At 40.1% G+C, this 20,952-nt stretch overlaps 1 protein-coding gene across 1 annotated transcript in view; it reads left to right on the plus strand.

Annotated features, from left to right (window-relative positions):
• Positions 1 to 10,338: 10,338 nt before the first annotated feature.
• Positions 10,339 to 20,952, plus strand: part of TMPRSS5 (transmembrane serine protease 5) — a 49,781-nt gene continuing 39,167 nt past the window's right edge. Inside the window, exon 1 of the mRNA XM_063435764.1 lies at positions 10,339 to 10,404. Coding sequence (XP_063291834.1) covers positions 10,350 to 10,404 — 55 coding nt within the window. The 5' untranslated portion in view covers positions 10,339 to 10,349. The remainder of the gene's footprint in view (positions 10,405 to 20,952) is intronic.

Raw genomic sequence — 20,952 nt, forward strand, 5'->3', positions numbered from 1 at the left:
AGAATCGGCAGTAGACCTGATACCTACATAGGTACATTGTAATCTAGGTTAAAATAAAAGACTGAAGTTCTATGAGTTCAACCTTCTAAACACCTCTTTTACATTATTATATCCTTGAATATTCTGTTTTTTTCCAGGAAAAAAAATTCAATGCTTATTTTAAATTTAAAAATCAATTTCATTTAATGATCTTCCTCATCCAATTGAGCTCTCTTTCTTTCTGGGTCAAAATGTTCAAATTAGTACACCTTCCAGAATGCATCTCTCTTCAGGGAAGCATTGACTCAATCAATATCTTCTGCTAACCGTCAATCAATAAGTAAATCTCACTACTCGGCCCAGCAATACGATAACAACTATGTCTCACACTACACACTACTATCCAACTGCCTTATTATCTCTTACCACAGCACGGTTACCTAACACTATCTTATCTCCTCAGCTGTTTCCCAACATACAGAATAATATGTTATTTTCACAGTTTCTATCATAAAGATATTACCAATGTGATCAGTCCTAAACCCCTCGGTCAAGTTCTGCAGCAAAACAAAACTTGTAGTTTGAGCTACAAGTCTTTTCATCTATAAATTATCCACACCTATTATATATCATTTTGTTCAGGAAAAATAGTGATTCCACATAAAATATTTATTTATTAAACGTAAATTAAAATTATTAAAAACTAAAAAAAGTTTGAGAAATTAAGAAAAGTTGTTATTTTCCAAATTCAGAATAGCAATATATAATTAATAACATCACATTATTATTATTATTATTATTATTATTATTATTATTATTATTATGTGATTTGTAAAATATCTAGGTAGGTGGTATGTTTCGAAGTAAGATCCACATGAATGCCAGGACCCAACGTTTTCCAGAGCATAAAATAACCTCCGTTGCCCTGTCTTCTTCCCATAGTGCATTCTGCTGCCATCTCTTCCCCAGGTAAATGACTCACACGTACCCGGCCATCCACCTTATCTAAAAGAAATTGTGATTTGTCAGACTAGGCAACCTTCTTCCATTTCTCTATGATCCAGTTTTAATGCTCACATTCCCACTGAAGGCACTTTCAGTAGTGGACACTCTGAATGGTCTGCAGCTATGCAGAAAACAGTGGTGCACTATGTGATCTGACACATTTCTATCATGGCTAGCATTAGTTTTTTCAGCAATTTAAGCTACGGTAGCTCTTCTTTGTGATCGGACCACACGGGCTAGCCTTTGCTCCTGACGTGCATCAATGAGCTTTGGGCAACCATGACTCTGATTCCCCAGTTATGCTTCCTTGCACCACTCTTGCTAGATACTAACCACACAAGACTTGTTGTTTTAGAGATAATCTGACCCAGTCGTCTAGCAATCACTACCTGACCCTTGTCAAAGTCACTCCGATCTTTTCATTTGCCCATTTGGCCTGATTTCAACACATGAAATTCAAGTACTGACTGTTCACTTAATGCCTAGTATATCCCACCCCTTGACAGTTGCCATTGTAATGGTATAATTAATGTTATTTACTTTACCTGACAATGGTTTTAATGTTGTGGCTCATCACTGTATGCAGGTATCTTAACCCCCTTAGGACACGTGATGGAAATATTCTGTCATGATTCCATTTTATTCCACAAGTTGTGTCCTTATGGGATTAATATGGTTGATTGGGGACTCAGAAGTCCGCTCCAAAACAGTGACCATTGATGTATCTGACTTTTTTATTAGTATGATGTTACTTTTAGAACTGAGATTTGATGGTTGATTTTTTTATAAGGTCTTAGTGAATCCACTTTTAATTTTTTTTTTTCTCTAAGACGTCTGTCCATTTGGGTATTGCATAATGGTTATTTCTTTATCTATGTGTTTGTGCTAGCTTGGAAATATACACAATTCTGTATACTTTGTCGGAGCTCTGTAAGGAAGAACAAATTTAGATATTTAGATAAACAATTATAAAAATAATTCTAGATTTAACAGCCATCTCAATTTTCTAGAAAGTATGTAGCATAACTATTACATCCTTGGCATGAATTGACACACCATTTTCACAAATTATTTAAACATAGATTACCATGATACCATCAAACCAGTAACAAACGCAGTGCTAAATTACCCAATAAAAACATTTTTGTGGGCATCTTGATACATCAAAAGAAAGATGACTTACAGTAATCACAAGCCACCTTTCATTTGTAATTATTTTTCTATTCTGCATTACAACAGTAAATCATACTTATTAGACCTATCAAATTTAAAATGTTCTGATCTATCTATAGCTAATACAATAGTGAAGAGAGTCCAGTCCCTTTACCAGGAATTAGTTAATAGTGAATAATTGAAGAATTCTAATTCAGCAGATAAACAATTGGAAATAATAACCCAACAATGAAGCATTGTTCTTCACCTCAATGCATCATTACTTTTATTGATCAAGTCTTATCTCCAATACTTATTAAAAAGTACCAATGCTCCATCAAGAATATTAATTATGAAACATAGCAGAATGTAGCATTTTGAAAGTATGTGAGCAGATGTACCACATTGGACTCTGGATGTCAAAGGAAATTGAAGACAGATTTTGATCTGGGCACACAGCGACAGAGATATTTATCAGCGGGAGCTCAATATGTAATGGTTTATTTACTTTTATAATGAGTTGTGGATTTTAGCTAGGCTGGATATAATTGGCAATTTTCTACCATTAGCAAAACTGTTCCTGATTTCTAATTGAGAAGTAGATAAAGTAAAAATAAATTAAAAAGTATGTAATACAAAGGATTTGGGTTCGTAATAGAAATGAAATCGCTGAACTGTAAATTATAAGAATCCAGCATATTTAAATAAAGCCAAGATCAAGGGGTGTGAGAGAATTATGGAAGAGAAAACATATTTGGAGGTATGTTAAAAAACAAACATTAGAAGACTCTTAATATAGTCAATTAGAATTAATGTTTTATTTAATAAAAACTTTAGATTATGTTATCCTAAGAGATTGGTACACTGATGGGGTGATTTACTAAGGTGAAAACTGTTGAGAATTTAAAGTGAGTTTCAAATTTAAGGACAAAGTAGTGAAATTGGGAACATTCGCCAGGTCAGCAATGCTTCAGATTTGCTAGTTTGGCTTTAAATTTTAATTTACTTTGAATTTGTTCACTGGAAGCTGGGATGAGTGGAGTCCTTAGAGGGGCGTTGACAGTGATGCAAGTCTCGTCACTAGCAATGCCCACAATAGTCATTGCTGCTTGCAAAGAGGCATATATAAAAAAAAAAAAAAATATTGCACTTGTGTTGTGCTGCCCTGGGGTAGTTCTCTGGTGTCCCCAGATGTGGGATACGCGGGAACAAAAGTGGAAAGGTGGGATAACACCCCAGTTAGGAGGAATTCTCACGTTAGTGAATAACCCTGTGAATGTTGAATTCAATCGTAACTGCAGTGTAGCTGTTTTTTTATTCAATATTCAGAAATTTGTTTTTGTATAGACTGAGACATAATTGTGACCACTTGTCAGGATCGGGACAGGGATCCAACACGCAGAGTACAAACAGTAGCCAGATACGTATACCGGACCTTAGAATGGCCGGACTAACGTAAGTAGTACAGTATAGAATGGTCAAAGACAAGCCGTGGTCGAGGGTAACAGAAGACAGGTAAGCGAGAGACAAGCCGAATCAAGGGTAACAGAGATAAGCAGAGTAAGGTAAACAAGCCGGGTCAAAACCAAAAGGGATAATAGAATACACAAGCACTGAGTGACTAGAACAAGCTAGAACCACGACAGGGCAATGAGCTAATGAAAGAAGCTCTGTTAAATACCCTGTTCAGAGCAGTAACCACGCCTCCGAGGCGTCCTGATTGGTCCTGCAGCAATTGAGTGACAGGTCGTTCCGGAGGAGTGTCCTGATGACAACTTCCTGCCTAGATGCTGTAAAAGGCAGTCACTCCCTCGCGGCCGGCCTTGCATGACCGGATAGACCTTGGGGAAGGGAGCCATCAGGCCGTCTGGATGGAGGAACAGCTAAGTCTCTACCTCTTTCGGAGGTAGAGACCACAGGTACCCTGACAGTACCCCCCCTCTCAGATACGCCCACCGGGCGGAATACACCAGGGCGAGAAGGGAATCGAGAGTGAAACGCCCTGCAGAGACGGGGAGCATGCACCTCCTCCTGAGGTACCCAACTTCTCTCCTCAGGACCATAACCCTTCCAATCGACCAGATATTGCAGTTTCCCCCGGGAGATTCGAGAATCAACGATGGAATTGACCTCATACTCCTCCTGACCCTCCACCTGAACTGAGCGGGGAGGGGCGATCGTGGAGGAGAACCTGTTACATATTAATGGTTTAAGCAAGGAAACATGAAATGAATTAGGAATGCGTAAGGCATTAGGCAACGCTAAACGATACGCAACTGGGTTAATTTGAGACAGTACCCTGTAAGGTCCAATATATCGAGGAGCAAACTTCATGGACGGCACTTTTAACCGAATGTTTCTAGTACTTAACCATACTCTATCGCCTGGAACAAACACCGGTGCTGCCCTTCTACGTTTGTCAGCGTGTTTTTTAACCAGCGTAGAATTGTGCAGAAGGATTTGTCGAGTTTGATCCCACAACTTTCTTAAATTGGCAACATGAACATCCACCGACGGTATCCCTTGAGAAGAAGACTCCGAAGGAAGGATGGAAGGATGAAAGCCATAATTCAAGAAAAAAGGGCTAGAATGCGTAGAATCGCAAATGAGATTGTTATGTGCAAACTCCGCCCAAGGAATCAAACCGACCCAATCGTCCTGGTGTTCTGAAACGAAACAACGTAAATATTGTTCAACTTTTTGGTTAGTGCGTTCAGCAGCTCCATTGGACTGAGGATGATAGGCAGAGGAGAAATTCAATTTGATGCCTAGTTGGGAGCAGAATGATCTCCAAAAACGGGAAACAAATTGGGAGCCTCTGTCAGAGACAATTTGGGAAGGTATCCCATGCAAACGGAAATTCTCCCTGGCGAATATCTCCGCTAATTCGGGCGAAGATGGGAGTTTAGGTAAGGGAATGAAGTGAGCCATTTTAGTAAATCTGTCTACCACAGTGAGGAGGACAGTCTGCTTTTTAGAGATAGGCAAATCAACAATGAAGTCCATTGCCAGGCAGGACCAAGGCTTCTCAGGAACCTCTAAAGGGTGCAGAAATCCGCATGGAAGCGAATGGGGTAGCTTGGTCTTGGTACAAACTTCACATGCCCCGATGAATTCTTTAATATCCTTGCGTAAGTCAGGCCACCAAAAATCTTTAGAGACCAGCGCATAAGTCTTGCGGATGCCAGGATGCCCAGCCACCTTGCTGTTATGGAGACAGCGTAGCACCTCCAGTTGGAGAGCGGCGGGAACGAAGTGTCGATCCCCAGGAGTCTGTTTGGGTGCCAAATGCTGAAACTTCATGATCTCAGAAAGCAATGGAGAGTGAATCCTGAGATTCGTGTTCGCGATGATATTCCCCTTAGGAACTATGGAGGACAGAAGTGGTTCAGTTATAGTGGATGGTTCATATTGACGAGACAAAGCATCGGCTTTAGAGTTCTTAGAACCAGGTCTAAACGTAAGTACATAATTAAAGTGAGTGAGGAACAAGGCCCAGCGAGCCTGCCTGGCGGACAAGCGCTTAGCCTCCCCAATATAAGACATGTTCTTATGATCCGTCAGAATAGTAACAGGGTGTAGTGTCCCCTCCAGTAAATGTCTCCACTCCTTTAAAGCCTTAATGACCGCTAACAGTTCCCTCTCCCCGATGTCATATCTGCTCTCAGGCCCAGAACATTTTTTAGAGAAGAAACCACAAGGGTGTAACGGTTTATCCACCCCTAACCTTTGAGACAGAACAGCCCCAACACCTGTCTCAGAAGCATCGACCTCGAGCAAGAAAGGCAGAGTCGTATCAGGATGAACTAAAATGGGAGCTGAGGCAAAAAGTTCCTTGACAGTCTTAAAAGCACCAAGAGCTTCCTCAGACCAGAACTTAGTATCAGCCCCTTGTTTGGTCATATTGGTAATAGGCGCAATGATAGAGGAGTAACCCTTAATGAAGCGCCTATAGTAGTTGGAAAAACAAATAAACCTTTGGATAGCCTTGAGTCCTTTGGGCAAAGGCCAGTCTAAAATAGATTGGAGTTTACCAGGATCCATTTTAAAACCTTCCCCAGAAATCACGTACCCAAGAAAGTCTACCTGAGACTGATCAAAACTGCACTTCTCCAATTTGCAGTATAGACCATGTTGCAGAAGTTTGTGTAACACCTTTCTGACCTGTCTATGGTGAGTCTCAATCTCCTTAGAGTGTATTAGTATGTCGTCCAGGTAAACAATAACACAATCATGCTGAAACTCCCTAAGTACCTCATTAATCAAATCTTGAAATACTGCAGGAGCATTGCATAGTCCAAATGGCATAACAGTGTATTCGTAATGGCCATACCGGGTATTGAAGTGGGATAGGATAGGCATTTCTGACAGTTATTTTATTCAAGCCTCGGTAATCGATACAAGGTCTCAGCGTGCCATCCTTCTTTTTAATGAAAAAGAACCCCGCCCCGGCCGGAGAAGAAGACCTCCTGATGAATCCCTTTTCTAAGTTCTCCTGAATATACTCCTCTAGAACCGAGTTTTCCTGAACAGACAAAGGATATACATGGCCCCTCGGAGGCATAGTCCCGGGTAGAAGCTTAATTTTACAGTCAAATGACCTGTGTGGCGGCAAAGAATCGGCATTCTTCTTGTCAAACACTGCCCTTAAGTCTAGGTAAAGGTCTGGTATTTGTCTTTCTGTGGACTGAGTAGGATTCTCCTGTATGTTAATATTAGCTAATGGAGAAACCTTGCACAAACACCGATCCTGGCAGCCCTAGCCCCACGAGAGTATCTCCCCTAACTCCCAATCGATAATAGGGTTATGTTCTCTCAACCATGGGTACCCCAGAACTATGGGAACGGAAGGAGACAAAATGAGCAGAAGAGATAAATTCTCCACGTGTAGGATACCAACATTTAAATCAATGGGTATGGTCTCACGAAAGATAACAGGGTCTAGTAGTGGTCTACCATCTATGGCCTCAACGGCCAAGGGTGTCTCCCTTAGCTGGGATGGGAAATTGTTTTTACTAGCAAAGGCTTGGTCGATAAAATTCTCAGCAGCACCGGAATCTATCAAAGCCATAGCCCTTACTACTTCCCTCCTGCAAGTTAAGGAAACTGGTAGCAGAAGCCTGTGATCTTTATAATTAGGAGTAGAGGACAAAATAGAAACACCCAAGGCCTGTCCTCTAGAGAGACTTAGGTGCGAGCGTTTCCCGGGCGGTTAGAACAGTTCGAGAGTAAATGACCCCTAGCTCCACAATACATACACAAACCCTCTCTTCTCCTGTACTGTCTTTCCTCCTCAGAGAGGTGGGTATACCCTATCTGCATAGGTTCAGGAAGCAAAGATACCGTGGAGTCAGGACTTGGAAAAGCGGGGGCTAACCTAAAAGAAGGTCTCCGGTTCCTCTCTCGAGTGTTCTGTCTTTCTCTTAAACGTTCATCTATACGAGAGATGAACGAAATTAAATCCTCTAAATTCTCAGGGAGTTCTCTGGTAGCAACCTCATCAAGAATTACTTCAGATAAGCCATTCAAAAATACATCCGTATACGCCTGCTCATTCCACTTGACCTCTGACGCCAGAGACCTGAACTCTAGTGCATAATCCACCAGTGTTCGGTTCTCCTGTTTCAGACGCAACAGTAATCTGGCTGCATTAACCTTTCTACCTGGAGGGTCAAATGTTCTTCTAAAAGCAGCTACAAAGGCGTTATAGTTATAAACTAATGGGTTATCGTTCTCCCATAATGGGTTGGCCCATCTCAGAGCCTTCTCAATAAGTAGGGTGATAATAAATCCTACCTTTGCCCTATCTGTAGGATAAGAGCGAGGTTGCAATTCAAAGTGGATACTAATTTGGTTTAAGAAACCACGACACTTCTCAGGAGCCCCACCATAGCGTACTGGGGGGGTAATGCAAGAAGAAGCACCCACTGTGGCTACCTCTAGACCTGAACCGACAGGAGAAACAGGGGTATTACGTATCTCCTCTGGTGGGTTATTGGCACGAGATAATAGAGCCTGTAGCGCAAGCGCCATCTGATCCATTCTGTGATCCATGGCTTCAAACCTAGGATCAGGAGAAGCCAGCTGACTGTTTGTACTTGCAGGATCCATTGGCCCTGTCGTAATGTCAGGATCGGGACAGGGATCCAACACGCAGAGTACAAACAGTAGCCAGATACGTATACCGGACCTTAGAATGGCCGGACTAACGTAAGTAGTACAGTATAGAATGGTCAAAGACAAGCCGTGGTCGAGGGTAACAGAAGACAGGTAAGCGAGAGACAAGCCGAATCAAGGGTAACAGAGATAAGCAGAGTAAGGTAAACAAGCCGGGTCAAAACCAAAAGGGATAATAGAATACACAAGCACTGAGTGACTAGAACAAGCTAGAACCACGACAGGGCAATGAGCTAATGAAAGAAGCTCTGTTAAATACCCTGTTCAGAGCAGTAACCACGCCTCCGAGGCGTCCTGATTGGTCCTGCAGCAATTGAGTGACAGGTCGTTCCGGAGGAGTGTCCTGATGACAACTTCCTGCCTAGATGCTGTAAAAGGCAGTCACTCCCTCGCGGCCGGCCTTGCATGACCGGATAGACCTTGGGGAAGGGAGCCATCAGGCCGTCTGGATGGAGGAACAGCTAAGTCTCTACCTCTTTCGGAGGTAGAGACCACAGGTACCCTGACACCACTACAGTGGAATTGGAGGACACTCCATAAAAACCTTCTGACTGATTTTGCAAATCAGTTTTCATGAGTTGTAAAGACATTTAAAGATTTTCAGGGTTATTCACTAAAGTGAGAATTGTTGGAAAGTCGAAGCGAATTTTCAATTTTAGACCAAAATAACCAAACTGGAAGCATAACTGGCTTGGGGAAAATCCTTCCAGTTCAGATATTTTGGTCTTAAAATGAAAATTCCCTTCAAAATAATTTTTAATTCCTCACAATTCTTAATTTAATAAATTTCCCTACCCAGTAATAGTCCAAGTGGAACGTTCCACGAGTGGCTGAAGAGGCTGAAACTGCTTTTTCACCCTTGTCCTGAATTAGGTCAGCTTGAGGCAGCCCTATCCTTTATGGTAAAATAATCTTCCTTCATTGCACTACCTCCAACAATGGACAGAGGGCACCAGGGAAGGGTTACGATCCCATGGATCCAAATGCAGGTTACCAGTCCCCCCTTCATTCTTCATACAGAGATCGTTAATGGTAGGTAAGGGGTTTAAAAAAAAAATATCCCTCTCTTACTCATTAGAGATTTTCTCCCTAAAAACAGCAAGGTAAGTTATTGGTAAATTATTTTTCACCAAAGAAGTTTTGCCTTGACATGGTAGGTAATTTTACACTAGAAATGGCCATTCTAGTGATACTAAAAAGCCTCCAGTTATTTAAATGTGCATAGGGAGTTGAGATAGTGCGCAATTAACTTGTTTTCTTTGATTTTTAATGTCCAGTCTATTGGCTGAAACCTTGACTAATGTATAACAAGTTGTTAGAAGAAATGTAACAGATGTATCGATTATCGAACTAGTCAAAAAACTGTTTCTAAAATACTCAGTACTGGCACAACGTTTATAAGATCTGCTTCATCCATAAAACATATATTAAGTTAAATACATGTGATTCAGAGAGTCTTTAAGGATTAGCTTTAAGTCCAGCAATGTATTTGTTATTGAAATAGTTAACTGACTGAAGCAATCATTATATTAATCTAAAATATTCACTAGTGCTTCTCTTTCTTGGGTAGGGTGACCAAGGAGTAGTCCCAAATTGCCGGCAAACCACCATGGGGATTGTAGTATGAAAACAGCTGTAATCTATCTGTTGGTCGACCAAGCTCTACGTTCCATGATGTGTGGTATTTAGATATCCTAAAATATTATTTATTTTTATTTATTATTATCACTAGCAATTTTTTGAGCATCAACATGTTATGCCACACTTCACAGTTGTACATTGAGGTCATGTAACAGCTAGTGACTGACAGATAAAATAGTATTAACAAATACAAGAAGGGAAGGGGGCACAGCTTAAACAAGCTTACGTTATATGTTGATAAGTTTATGTTGATAAGTTTATGTGAATGCAATCAATTTGTTTAATAGGTGTAAATATTGTCGTGGAATACTTCCAGAATGTTTTATCAATTAAATCTGTTTTCTGATTCAGAGAAATCCAGCGATTACCATTGCAGCGTGCAGAAGAGTCTGATCATGCTTCTCGCTGTCGGAGTTCTCGCAGGATCAGCTGTTGGAATTTACATTCTAGGTAACACCGTTCCTCATTACATAGAGCTGTATGGTAATTAAAGAATTTCTTAATGTAGTAGAGAAAAATTAGGATTCTATAACAGCCATGGATGGATCTGAGTGTTATGCATCAAACTTGTAACTAATAACATTGCAGGGGATAAATTATATGTTGCTCTGGTTTGTTCTTCTTAATTTGTGTTGTAATCTTTTACATTATTCAATAGGTCGGGGTTCTTCGAAAAAAAAAATCCATAACTGGGAAGTATAACAAGCAAGGTATCTTATATGATTGCTTTCCAATCAAAGAGGAAAACAGATGAAAAGACGTTAATTTGAGGCATAAAAATTAAAGGGGCACTCTATGTTATAACCATTAAATAGTTATGGTGCCATGATCTTTCAAGGCCATTTTGACATTTTGGCAAGTACCAGTCGTCTTTACCATCTGCACAGCTGTGTTGAAGGAGAAATTCATACTGCCTCATTAATATACCAATGCATACCAACTTTGGGCATTATTCATTGGTGTAGATTGTTAGCTGAACATTTAGACATGAATAATGTGCAAAGTTTCTGTGCATTGATGCTAAAACAGTGGTACTGTGCTGTATTACACTGTATCATAGTTGTGAAGACTGGAAGGACCGTAAGTGTACAAGAAAGCCAGGTAAATGTCCAACCATCTAAAAAGGGTCTATAGTACATCTTACCCTGGGATGGCACAAGAGGATACCTAGCACCATAACCGTCAGTTTGCTATAGTAGTTAGGGTGCTTAGCAAATCCCTTTATTAAACAATACATAATCTTTGAAAATTCAAGGATGGAAATTGAAATTTATAAAATTTCATACAATTCTGACTTTTCTACACGATGTTATGAAAATGTTTCATTTTATATCAAAATACAAAAGCTTATTGTGGCGGGCCGCTGTCACTGAGTACCAAGCCCAGTGCTTATTTGTGTGTTTTCCTCTGTGTATTGTACGTTTCCCCTTGTATTTCCTGTATTTTGCCCTGTTGACCATTCGGGAGCGCTCATGCGAACGGAACCCATTCATCTCCCGAACGCAGACCACCCCGGTACCCCATTAGATTGGTTTGAACAATCAATCAGAATGTTCGCACCTGCAACATAAGTGTGAAACTCCAAGGGATGTAATTAATGAGTGCTCCCGTGGGTGGCTGCCATTTCATACAGGCGAATGCCACCTTGCAGGGTCTCCACACCCGGACTCCACAAATGGGTCCCTGGGGCTGGTGGGGACACTGTTGGGGTACTGGTGGTTCGGATCACCCTATTTGCTCCTAACAGAGCTGTAATCACTACTCCCTTACCGGGAGCTGCAAGGCCAGGCTTGGAGCTGCCCAAGGGGCGTTCTCTCCATTGGTTTCAAAGTGGAAGTAGCCCTGGAGAGAGGCACGAGCCCCAGCAGAATCTCTGGAACTGTGAATCAGCTACACAGCCACAGAGGTCCCGCTGGCCGCCTGGAAGTACGAGCTGACCAATGGGAGAAGGAGCGCCCATTCAAACTGGGTTTTACGCCATTCCCCTGATTGGTTGGCACGAGTGAGTGCTGATTGGTCGCTACAAGGCGCAGGCAAACAATCAGAGAAGAAGCACCCTTTCAAACAGACTTTTGTGCCCTTTCTCCTTATTGGAAGGCGAAACCCCCTCCAGCCCAAGCACTGATTGGTGCAACCGAGTTTCGTATCCTTTCTTCTGACTGGGCAGCGAAACCCATCTCCTCCCTGAGCACTGAGTGGTGCAACCAAGTTTTGCACCCTTTTTTCTGACTGGGCTGCGAAACCCCTCTCCTCCCTGAGCGCTGATTGGTGCGAATTGACTTTGCGCCTTTCAGCTGATTGGTTGTTGCTTGGTTTAGGCGCGAAGTTTGAATTCACTGGACTAAACCAAGCAACTCTATGGAACTAATTTCAGGGATGTACAGAGTCTCGAGCCCCAGACTTTAGACGATGATTTCTCGGGTTCCGATCCGCTATTTACAGGGATCCTAGATGGGACCCGGGGCTATCCTGTGATATAGGTTTTATATGTGTAACCCCTTCCCTTCCCGGGGCACAGAGCCCCTAAGTGTTCCCCATATATGTAATGTGTTTTAATGTGTGTAACTGTATGTGCTGTTGGTATCTCCCATGGCAGGAGATAGTTATCTGTAAACCATCCCCCTCCAGCCTGGGAGTGTGTTGAACTGAATGGAGACCCTCTGCGGGGGTCTGTGCATAAAAGAAAGCTGTACCAAAAAAGCATTGTCAGTGTTTTAACTTCCAAAGCTGTGCTTTGTCTAGTTACTGGGGGGGAAATGGATGCCTGCTTGTTGTAAGGGTTCCTGAACAGCTGAAGGAAGGGAATTAGCGGAGGTAACCGGTTGGGTTACCAGATGGTGCGCTACACTAATATTATGCAACTTTAATGTGCTTTGATAATCACTGAAGCACAAATTATAGTTTTAAAATAAAATGCAATAAGAGAGTAGATTTTCCTAACAGAACTTGATTACATATAGTTCCAAAAAATTATTTTTAAATAAAATACATGTATGGTAGATGTCTCAGATCTATTTAAAAAAAAAATTAAAAAAGTCAAAAAATTTTGTTTAGAAAATGATAAATTGATCTTCCAGTAAATAATATTATTTAGGTTTTGGAAGCAGAAAAAATCTGATACCTTTCAAGAACCTACAGACTAAATTGTGATTCCTTATGTGAAAAACATTAATCTAACAATGGTTTCAGAAACTGCAGATAAACAACAATAGTTCTGTATGCTAAATGAGTAGTGAGGAGGTAAATTTTTTTTATCAAAATAGATGTTAGATCTGAAGAAACAGAATCCAGACCTAATTTACTATATCAATGATACCATCTCAACCATAATGACGTATATAAGTGTCTGGTCTATCAATATCAACTGTTTTTAGCTGATATTAAATCAATGCGATGAACTACCCATGGCCCTCAAAGGGACACTCGATTGGCCAAATCTTTTTTTTTTATCAAAATTTAGCAGATATACCAACAATGAAAACAGCCATGCATTTAATAAGGCATTGCTCATTCAAGCTTTATTTAAAAACAGCTTGCAAAATCTGCAAATCTCTTGTCTGAAGCCTTTACAAGATCTCTACTTCTTCCCCAGCCCAGACTGTCTATGGCTGTCCAATCACAGACTTCCAATTGCAACTCAATGAGAAGTCTTTGCAAGGCAGGTGCTCTGGACAATTGCTGCTTCTTGAGTTTAGCTCCACTGAGCTAACCAAAGCAGGACCGGATATCTGATTGACAGCCAGGAGGGAGTTTCAAGGTTACCGTATTTATCGGCGTATAACACGCACCGGCGTATAACACGCACCTCATTTTTAGAAAGAAATTCCAGGAAATTTCCCCCCTCCCATAGTATTCCCCCCCCCTCATCCCATAGTGTTCCCCCCTCATCCCATAGTGTCCCCCCCTTTCCATAGTATTCCCCCCTCCCATAGTATTCTCTCCCCCTCCCATAGTATTCTCCCCCCCTCCCCTCCCATAGTATTCTCCCCCCCTCCCCTCCCAAAGTATTCTCCCCCTCCCCTCCCATAGTATTCTCCCCCCCTCCCCTCCCATAGTATTCTCCCCCCCTCCCCTCCCATAGTATTCTCCCCCTCCCCTCCCATAGTATTCTCCCCCTCCCCTCCCATAGTATTCTCCCCCCCTCCCCTCCCATAGTATTCTCCCCCTCCCCTCCCATAGTATTCTCCCCCTCCCCTCCCATAGTATTCTCCCCCTCCCCTAGTATTCTCCCCCCTCCCCTCCCATAGTGTACTTCCCCCCCTCCCCTCCCCTCCCATAGTGTACTTCCCCCCCCTCCCATAGTGTACTTCCCCCCCCCTCCCCTCCCATAGTGTACTTCCCCCCCCCTCCCATCCCATAGTGTACTTCCCCCCCCCCTCCCATCCCATAGTGTACTTCCCCTCCCATAATTACTTACCTGTCCTGAAGCGTGGGCCGGCTTCACAGCGCGCACCGCGGTACAGGAACTTTAATTTCATGTTCCGGTTTCCGGCGGGACTGAAAGGAAGTGTGCACAATAGTGTGCACACTTCCTTTCAGTCCCGCCGGAAACCGGAACATGAAATTAAAGTTCCTGTACCGCGGTGCAAGCTGTGAAGCCGGCCCACGCTTCAGGACAGGTAAGTAATTATGGGATATCGGCGTATAACACGCACCCACGATTTTTCCCCTATTTTCAGGGGAAAAAAGTGCGTGTTATACGCCGATAAATACGGTATTTTATAAAAGTACAAATTTCCATTGAAATCTCAATGTTTATTGTAAATTGAAAAATGAAAGACAGACTCTTCAAACATAAAACACTTCAGCAAGCTAAAGTGCCTTAGGGGTCTGGAGTATTCCATTAAGGGGTTAAAGAACTTCAATGCATTTCTTTTTATAAAAGTCCTTTTTTCAAGAGAATTTGACTTTACTACAATATTTATCCAAGAAAGTGATCTCTAACAGATTCTATCAGCATTATGTCTCATGATAACTAATTATTTTCAACTCATGCATTTACTTTAACGACAAGAGTATTGCTGTAATGGACCCCAGCGGAATTACTTGATGTAATGCAGTCAAACTCAGCAAATGCAATTACAATAACGTGTTGCAAAGCTGAATTTACTGACATTAAAATAATAAAGCTATACAGTTAGCATATCAATTGTACAATTCTCAGCGTTCGGGAATTGTAGAGTAAAAAAATACATTTTAAAACATAACTTTTAGTAAAATAATTATAAATGTGATCAGAACGTGAAAGTTATTATAAGTTACATTTATGCAGGGTTATGTAAAGTATAATAATTAAAAGATAAAATATTCGGCAAGTACGCAAGTCTTGTTCTTAACCATTCGTTAAAGCATGGATGAGGGTGTGAAATTATAATTATTTGTACAGAATAAAGAAATAGGAGGAGAGGTTCTTTGTAGAATACAGATCACGAATCCTTGTCATTTAAACATCAGTTAAACTTTAAAAAATAACTTGGAATTTAATAAATAAATAAATGGATTTTTGCATAATTGTGTCTTTTGCAAAACAGTAAACTTCATATATATATATATATTGTGATAATGTCACTGCAGGAACTGCTACTCCAAGGCTTTTTCAGGATGTTTATTTTCAAAACCAACAGTTTTTAACATCCAGGGTAATCGTTCCCCTTAAGACATAAATAAACAAAAAGTAAACTAAAACCTACTCCATTCAGGAAAATAACTAAATAGAGGTATTTCCGTTCTAACAGTACTGGCCAACTAAACTTCTATCATATCCCCCCTGTCTCGCCTTTCCTCCAAGCTATACATGTTAAGATCCTTTAACCTTTCCTGGTAAGGTTTATCCTGCAATCCATGAACCAGTTTAGTAACCCATCTCTGAACTATCTCTAAAGTATCAATATCCTTCTGGAGATACGGTCTCCAGTACTGCGTACAATACTCCAAGTGAGGTCTCACCAGTGTTCTTTACAATGGCATGAGCACTTCCCTCTTTCTACTGCTAATGCCTCTCCCTATACAATAAGGGGTCATCATGATAATGTGTAAGTTTCACAATCACATGATCCATGTAAATTCATCCAACCTTGATTGGCATTGGTAGACTGCATCGCTGGGTTAAGCACACTCTAGGGTTTACAACCATTGATGGCAATCATGGTTAGACAGATTTGTATGAATAATACAGAAATTAAATTGTAACCATATCAATTTAGCAGCTAGGTGGTTGAGCTTTGAGTGCAAGGAGAGTCTGAGATTCTGTTAAATAGCCTAAAATATTTTGGCAAACATCACAGGACTCCATGCACTTCAAAGTGGGATGACAGTATTCAAAAACTTAACGCACCAGTGTCCAGCCCAAGTTGTATGTTTAGAGTGTGCGTTCTTCACGCATGTTTTAGCACAATTCAGTTTTGGATGCCTGGCTGAGAGCTCTAAAGAGCTATCTTATAACTGTTACCATTTTTGCAAGCTGCTCTCACCTCTCATTTGGGGGTTCATTGTACTCTCTGCATCGTCAACTATGCAAAAAATGCAAAGCTGTTATGGTGCTTAGACTGACATTGAACATATTTCACTCTCCTGGCACAGTGATTAGTAAGAGCAACAGAGTTTTACTTGTAATTTGTCTAAAGTAATTTTCTGATCCATATGGATGTCATTGTATGTGAAATTTTGTATTTAGATGAATACAAATAAGGTGGTTGACGATATAGAATATCTTTAAAATGTTCGATATTAACAAGTTCCTCACCGTATCTCTTACATTTCTATTCTGTTGCAAAAAATATTTGAAGAGAATAAATGCACTTTTAGTATAGCTGAGCAAAATAATACCTATGGTTTTCTGTCTGTCAGAAAATGATCTATTGATACACAGCTACCACGAAAATTACATTTAACCCCTTAAGGACACATGACATGTGTGACATGTCATAATTCCCTTTTATTCCCGAACTTTGGTCCTTAAGGGGTTAAGTATGGTGTTTTCATGGGACCTGGGGATATTGATGACTCGTAAAGAAAAAATCTAAGTCTATGCCAAAAGAGATTACTGATCAATAAAGTCTTTTAATGAAATAAGCCTAGCTCTTAAAGGTGCAGTAGGAGTAGACTGTATGACTCTATGACTATAGCAGATTTTTTTCAAAAGTGTTGCTGTTAATATGTGATGACTCTCTTGGCAAGTGGTGATCTACAGATAAAGAGAAATCAAGCACTTTATTCTAGAACAGAGATATCTTTGGTCTCAGGGGTACTGTTTGCTTGTTTCCATGGTTGTCACAATTACTTAATGACAAGTCGATATTCATTAATATTACTTACGGTGATGTAAGCAACCCCTTGTCATTGGTAATTAGACACTGCTGAAAATGTTAACATTTCCCATAAATATTAACAGGAGCTGTTAACCACCTGGTTTCCATGCAGGACGGCAAATTATACAAAGTTTATACAAACTCTACGGGAAAATTGTTCTATGATCGCAGGCAGATGAAGGGCTGAGCAAACCTTTTGTACTATTCTGGTTCCTGTGCTTTTTGGTGTATTTAGATGCAAAATGGTAAAACTGTAAGTGATGGACGGTTTTAGTGGAGTCAAACCTGAGTAACGTCTTAATGTTAAACACATTAGTAGACTATGTATCCATGCTGGCAAGTGAAGCAGAGATAGCAATCACTGACATAATCATGAAAATGAACCTACTGATTGACATAAGAAAGGTCATAACAGCCAAACTAAAAACATTTTCCAAATATTTCATTCCAAATTGACCCAAAATGTGAGATCTAACTAGTCTACCTAATCTAAAGAAGATCATCTACCGTAGGGAGTTTGGCCACTCTACATAAAGAATGGTGGGAAGGGAGTTCTGTGCTGTGTGCTCTTCTCCTGATGGTCACCCAGAGATTGTGCCACCCGGGCCACCAGTGACAACCTATGGTTGTGCCGGCCCTGGTTCCTACACCTGTATAACCTGGTAAAGTGATTCATCAGGCAAGGACTGGTATCCGTACAGAACCCTTGGTAGCAGTATGTTTGAGTGCTTGTAGAAGGGAAAAAAAGGGGGAAAATACAATGCAAAGTTAGAGTTGATTCAGGGCGAGAGAAAAAGAAGAATAGAAGCACTATTATTATTATTATTGTTGTTGTTATAAGTAACAACAGAGAACAAGGAGAAAAAAAACAGCAATAAATTAAAATAGATCCACTGCTCAATTTGTTAAAAAGAAAGATATTATATATTTATTAATGGAATCAAATAAAAATAAATAATAATAAATGCTACCTTAAAAATATGAATCATAATGCAGAAATATAAAACAAATACACAAAACCACAGCTGTTATAATATAATAACGGAATTTATTCAAATTGCTGCATACCTCCCAACTCTGACGTCAAGAGAATTGGGAGGTCTATGGGAGATGGGTAAAGGGGGTGGACAACCCCGGAATAGTGACGAGTCTGCCTTAATTACTGGCAGCTCAGACTGCCTATCTTTTAAGGCCAGTCTAATGAGTGCAGACCGTGCAGGAAGTACTGTTTCAGTGCTCTCTACATGGTCCTTGTACCCTGAACATGTGTGTGAACATGTTGAATTATTCACTTGTACTATACTTGTTGGGGACAGTTCCCTGATGTCCTCAAAATGGGATAACAGTGAATTAAGTTGGGATGGTGAGATAGGACCTGAAAATAGGGACTTTCCTGCCAAAATCAGAATTATCGGGAGTCCTGTTGCAGCGGAACATTGCTCAAAAAAGGGAGTGGGAATACTGGATGAGATACTGTCCGAAATAATTGGTATCAAAAAAATTCCCCAAAGAGTACTTAATTTTAACAAACAGATTATATTGCTGATTGTTTGTTATATGACTCTTTTCTCTTGTTTTGTGCATTTGTAGCAGGACACTTGTTAATGTTTATTTTGCGGTTTATTTATCAGTGTAAATATCTTGTTGACTTTTAGTATTGCATGTAGTTGTACCTTCTTGGGTATTTTTTTGTGAATTGAAAAGCACTGACAAGGTCAACAGAGTGTGTTCTGCAAGTACAGTATTTTGTTATTGTAAAGAAACATTGCTGGTTTCTATAGAATTGATCAAATTGGATTTTCAATCATATTTAAAACTAAAAATGACATGAAGAGCATTAAGGTCTACACACATGAGTAGATGTTTATATTGCAAAGAAAAGTCTTGGTAGAAAGGTGAAGGCAAAGGTTAGAAGATTGTGATTATATGGTGGGCACGATGTTTTAGAAATTGTTAGAAATTGAGCAAAAGAATTAAAGAAAAACATGTGACTAAATTATTAAATTAAATCTCCCTTTCATCTAATACGCAAAGGGGATAAGTACGTTTCACGGCAATCTATTTCAACACACACTGACCTTTTAAGTTACACATGAGTGCAACTTGAAAACCAATCAAATTTGTAATACAATTAGAGCAAGTCTTCTATTCATAACGCATGAATTTATAACTGAATCCTGAAAGAGCCAAGTTGGCATGATGTTATTGGCATCACCTGCTCGGGTCCATGCTGTCCTTTGTCATTTTGCCAGTAATTCTGGTGTCGAGAGCCAAATCTAGTCATTTTTTATGAATTGTTATACTAATGACAATCTTAATGCACTCGTGTCATGGCAAACAAATTACAACTGTTGATCATCTTTTAAATATCAAAGTATCTAATTGTTTCTTTACATGGTTCTATTTTTATAGTAGCGAAAGTAGCTTGGTATTTGTATCTTGATTTTGTTCTTAATTCATATTATCTGTTTGCTATCCTACCAACATGTTTGGCTTTTTAATAGCATTAATGGCTATTTATGATAACAGCTATTTTCTTGGGCCCTGACTAAGTCTTGTTCCTGTTCATGCTATTTATGCATTGAGGCAGATATTAATATTTTCACTCACTACGTGAGTCCAACTGAAAGAAGGGCATACATTTTTATCCCTTCTCTCTGATTGGTAGTTGGTAATGTGCAGCTGGAAGCGAGTAAGAAAAATATGTTCAAGGGAAATAATAGATGGTGGGCTTCTAGTGCTCGAGGTATTTTGGTGGAATGAAGAAGTCAGAAGAAAACCCAAACTGTAGTCTCTCTTAACATAAACATAAAACAGGGAGGAGCGATATGCAAGGAGAGAAGTGAACAATGGAAAAGTATATAGTGTAATATATTGAATATTGATTGACGATATTGGGAGAGAAACACTTACAGTGGCTATGAGAAGAGTTAAACTAAATATACTACACTATATTGGTGTCTACTCTGTTTATCTTTATACCTTCCGGATCATCACAAGTTGGATCAACAGAATACATTGAACATCGTTGGGCAGCGATTATACCGCCCAAGCACACAGAAGTAGAGCTAACTGATAGCTATAGACACTGTAAGTGCAACTCTTCTTATATCTTCAATCAATATCCCATCTACTACACTATATACCAGGGATAGGCAACCTTCGGCACTCCAGATGTTGTGGACTATATCCCACATAATGCCCTTATACCCATAATGCTGACAAAGCATCATGGAAGGTGTAGTCCAAAACATTTGAAGTGCCGAAGGTTGTCTATGCCTGCTATATACTTTTCCACTGTTCCCTTCTCTTGCTGCATGTTGCCAACATCAGAAGATTATTCAAGGTTCTACTCCCATTCTTTGTGTGGGCACAAGAAAACATTTGTGCATGGACTCCCTGAGCCTCTTAGCCAAGGTTGACATATCAAATGACTCTCCCTGTTCCTATACCCCACAAGCAGCACAATAATATTTGATTGATAGATCACCTATCATCTACATTTAAAAAAATATATATTACATTTTTTTATTTGCAGTTTAACAGGTGCACAAGGCATTAAAAATGGGTGCACGGTATCTCAAAACCTGACATGTTTGTATGAGTGTTAATAAACATATGCATACAGAGGTACACATTTAAATCAAGCTTATCACATAATCATGTACAATGACCCATTGCGTCCTGAGTA

This window comes from Pelobates fuscus, chromosome 11, assembly GCF_036172605.1.
Source record: "Pelobates fuscus isolate aPelFus1 chromosome 11, aPelFus1.pri, whole genome shotgun sequence".
Lineage (NCBI taxonomy): Eukaryota > Metazoa > Chordata > Amphibia > Anura > Pelobatidae > Pelobates > Pelobates fuscus.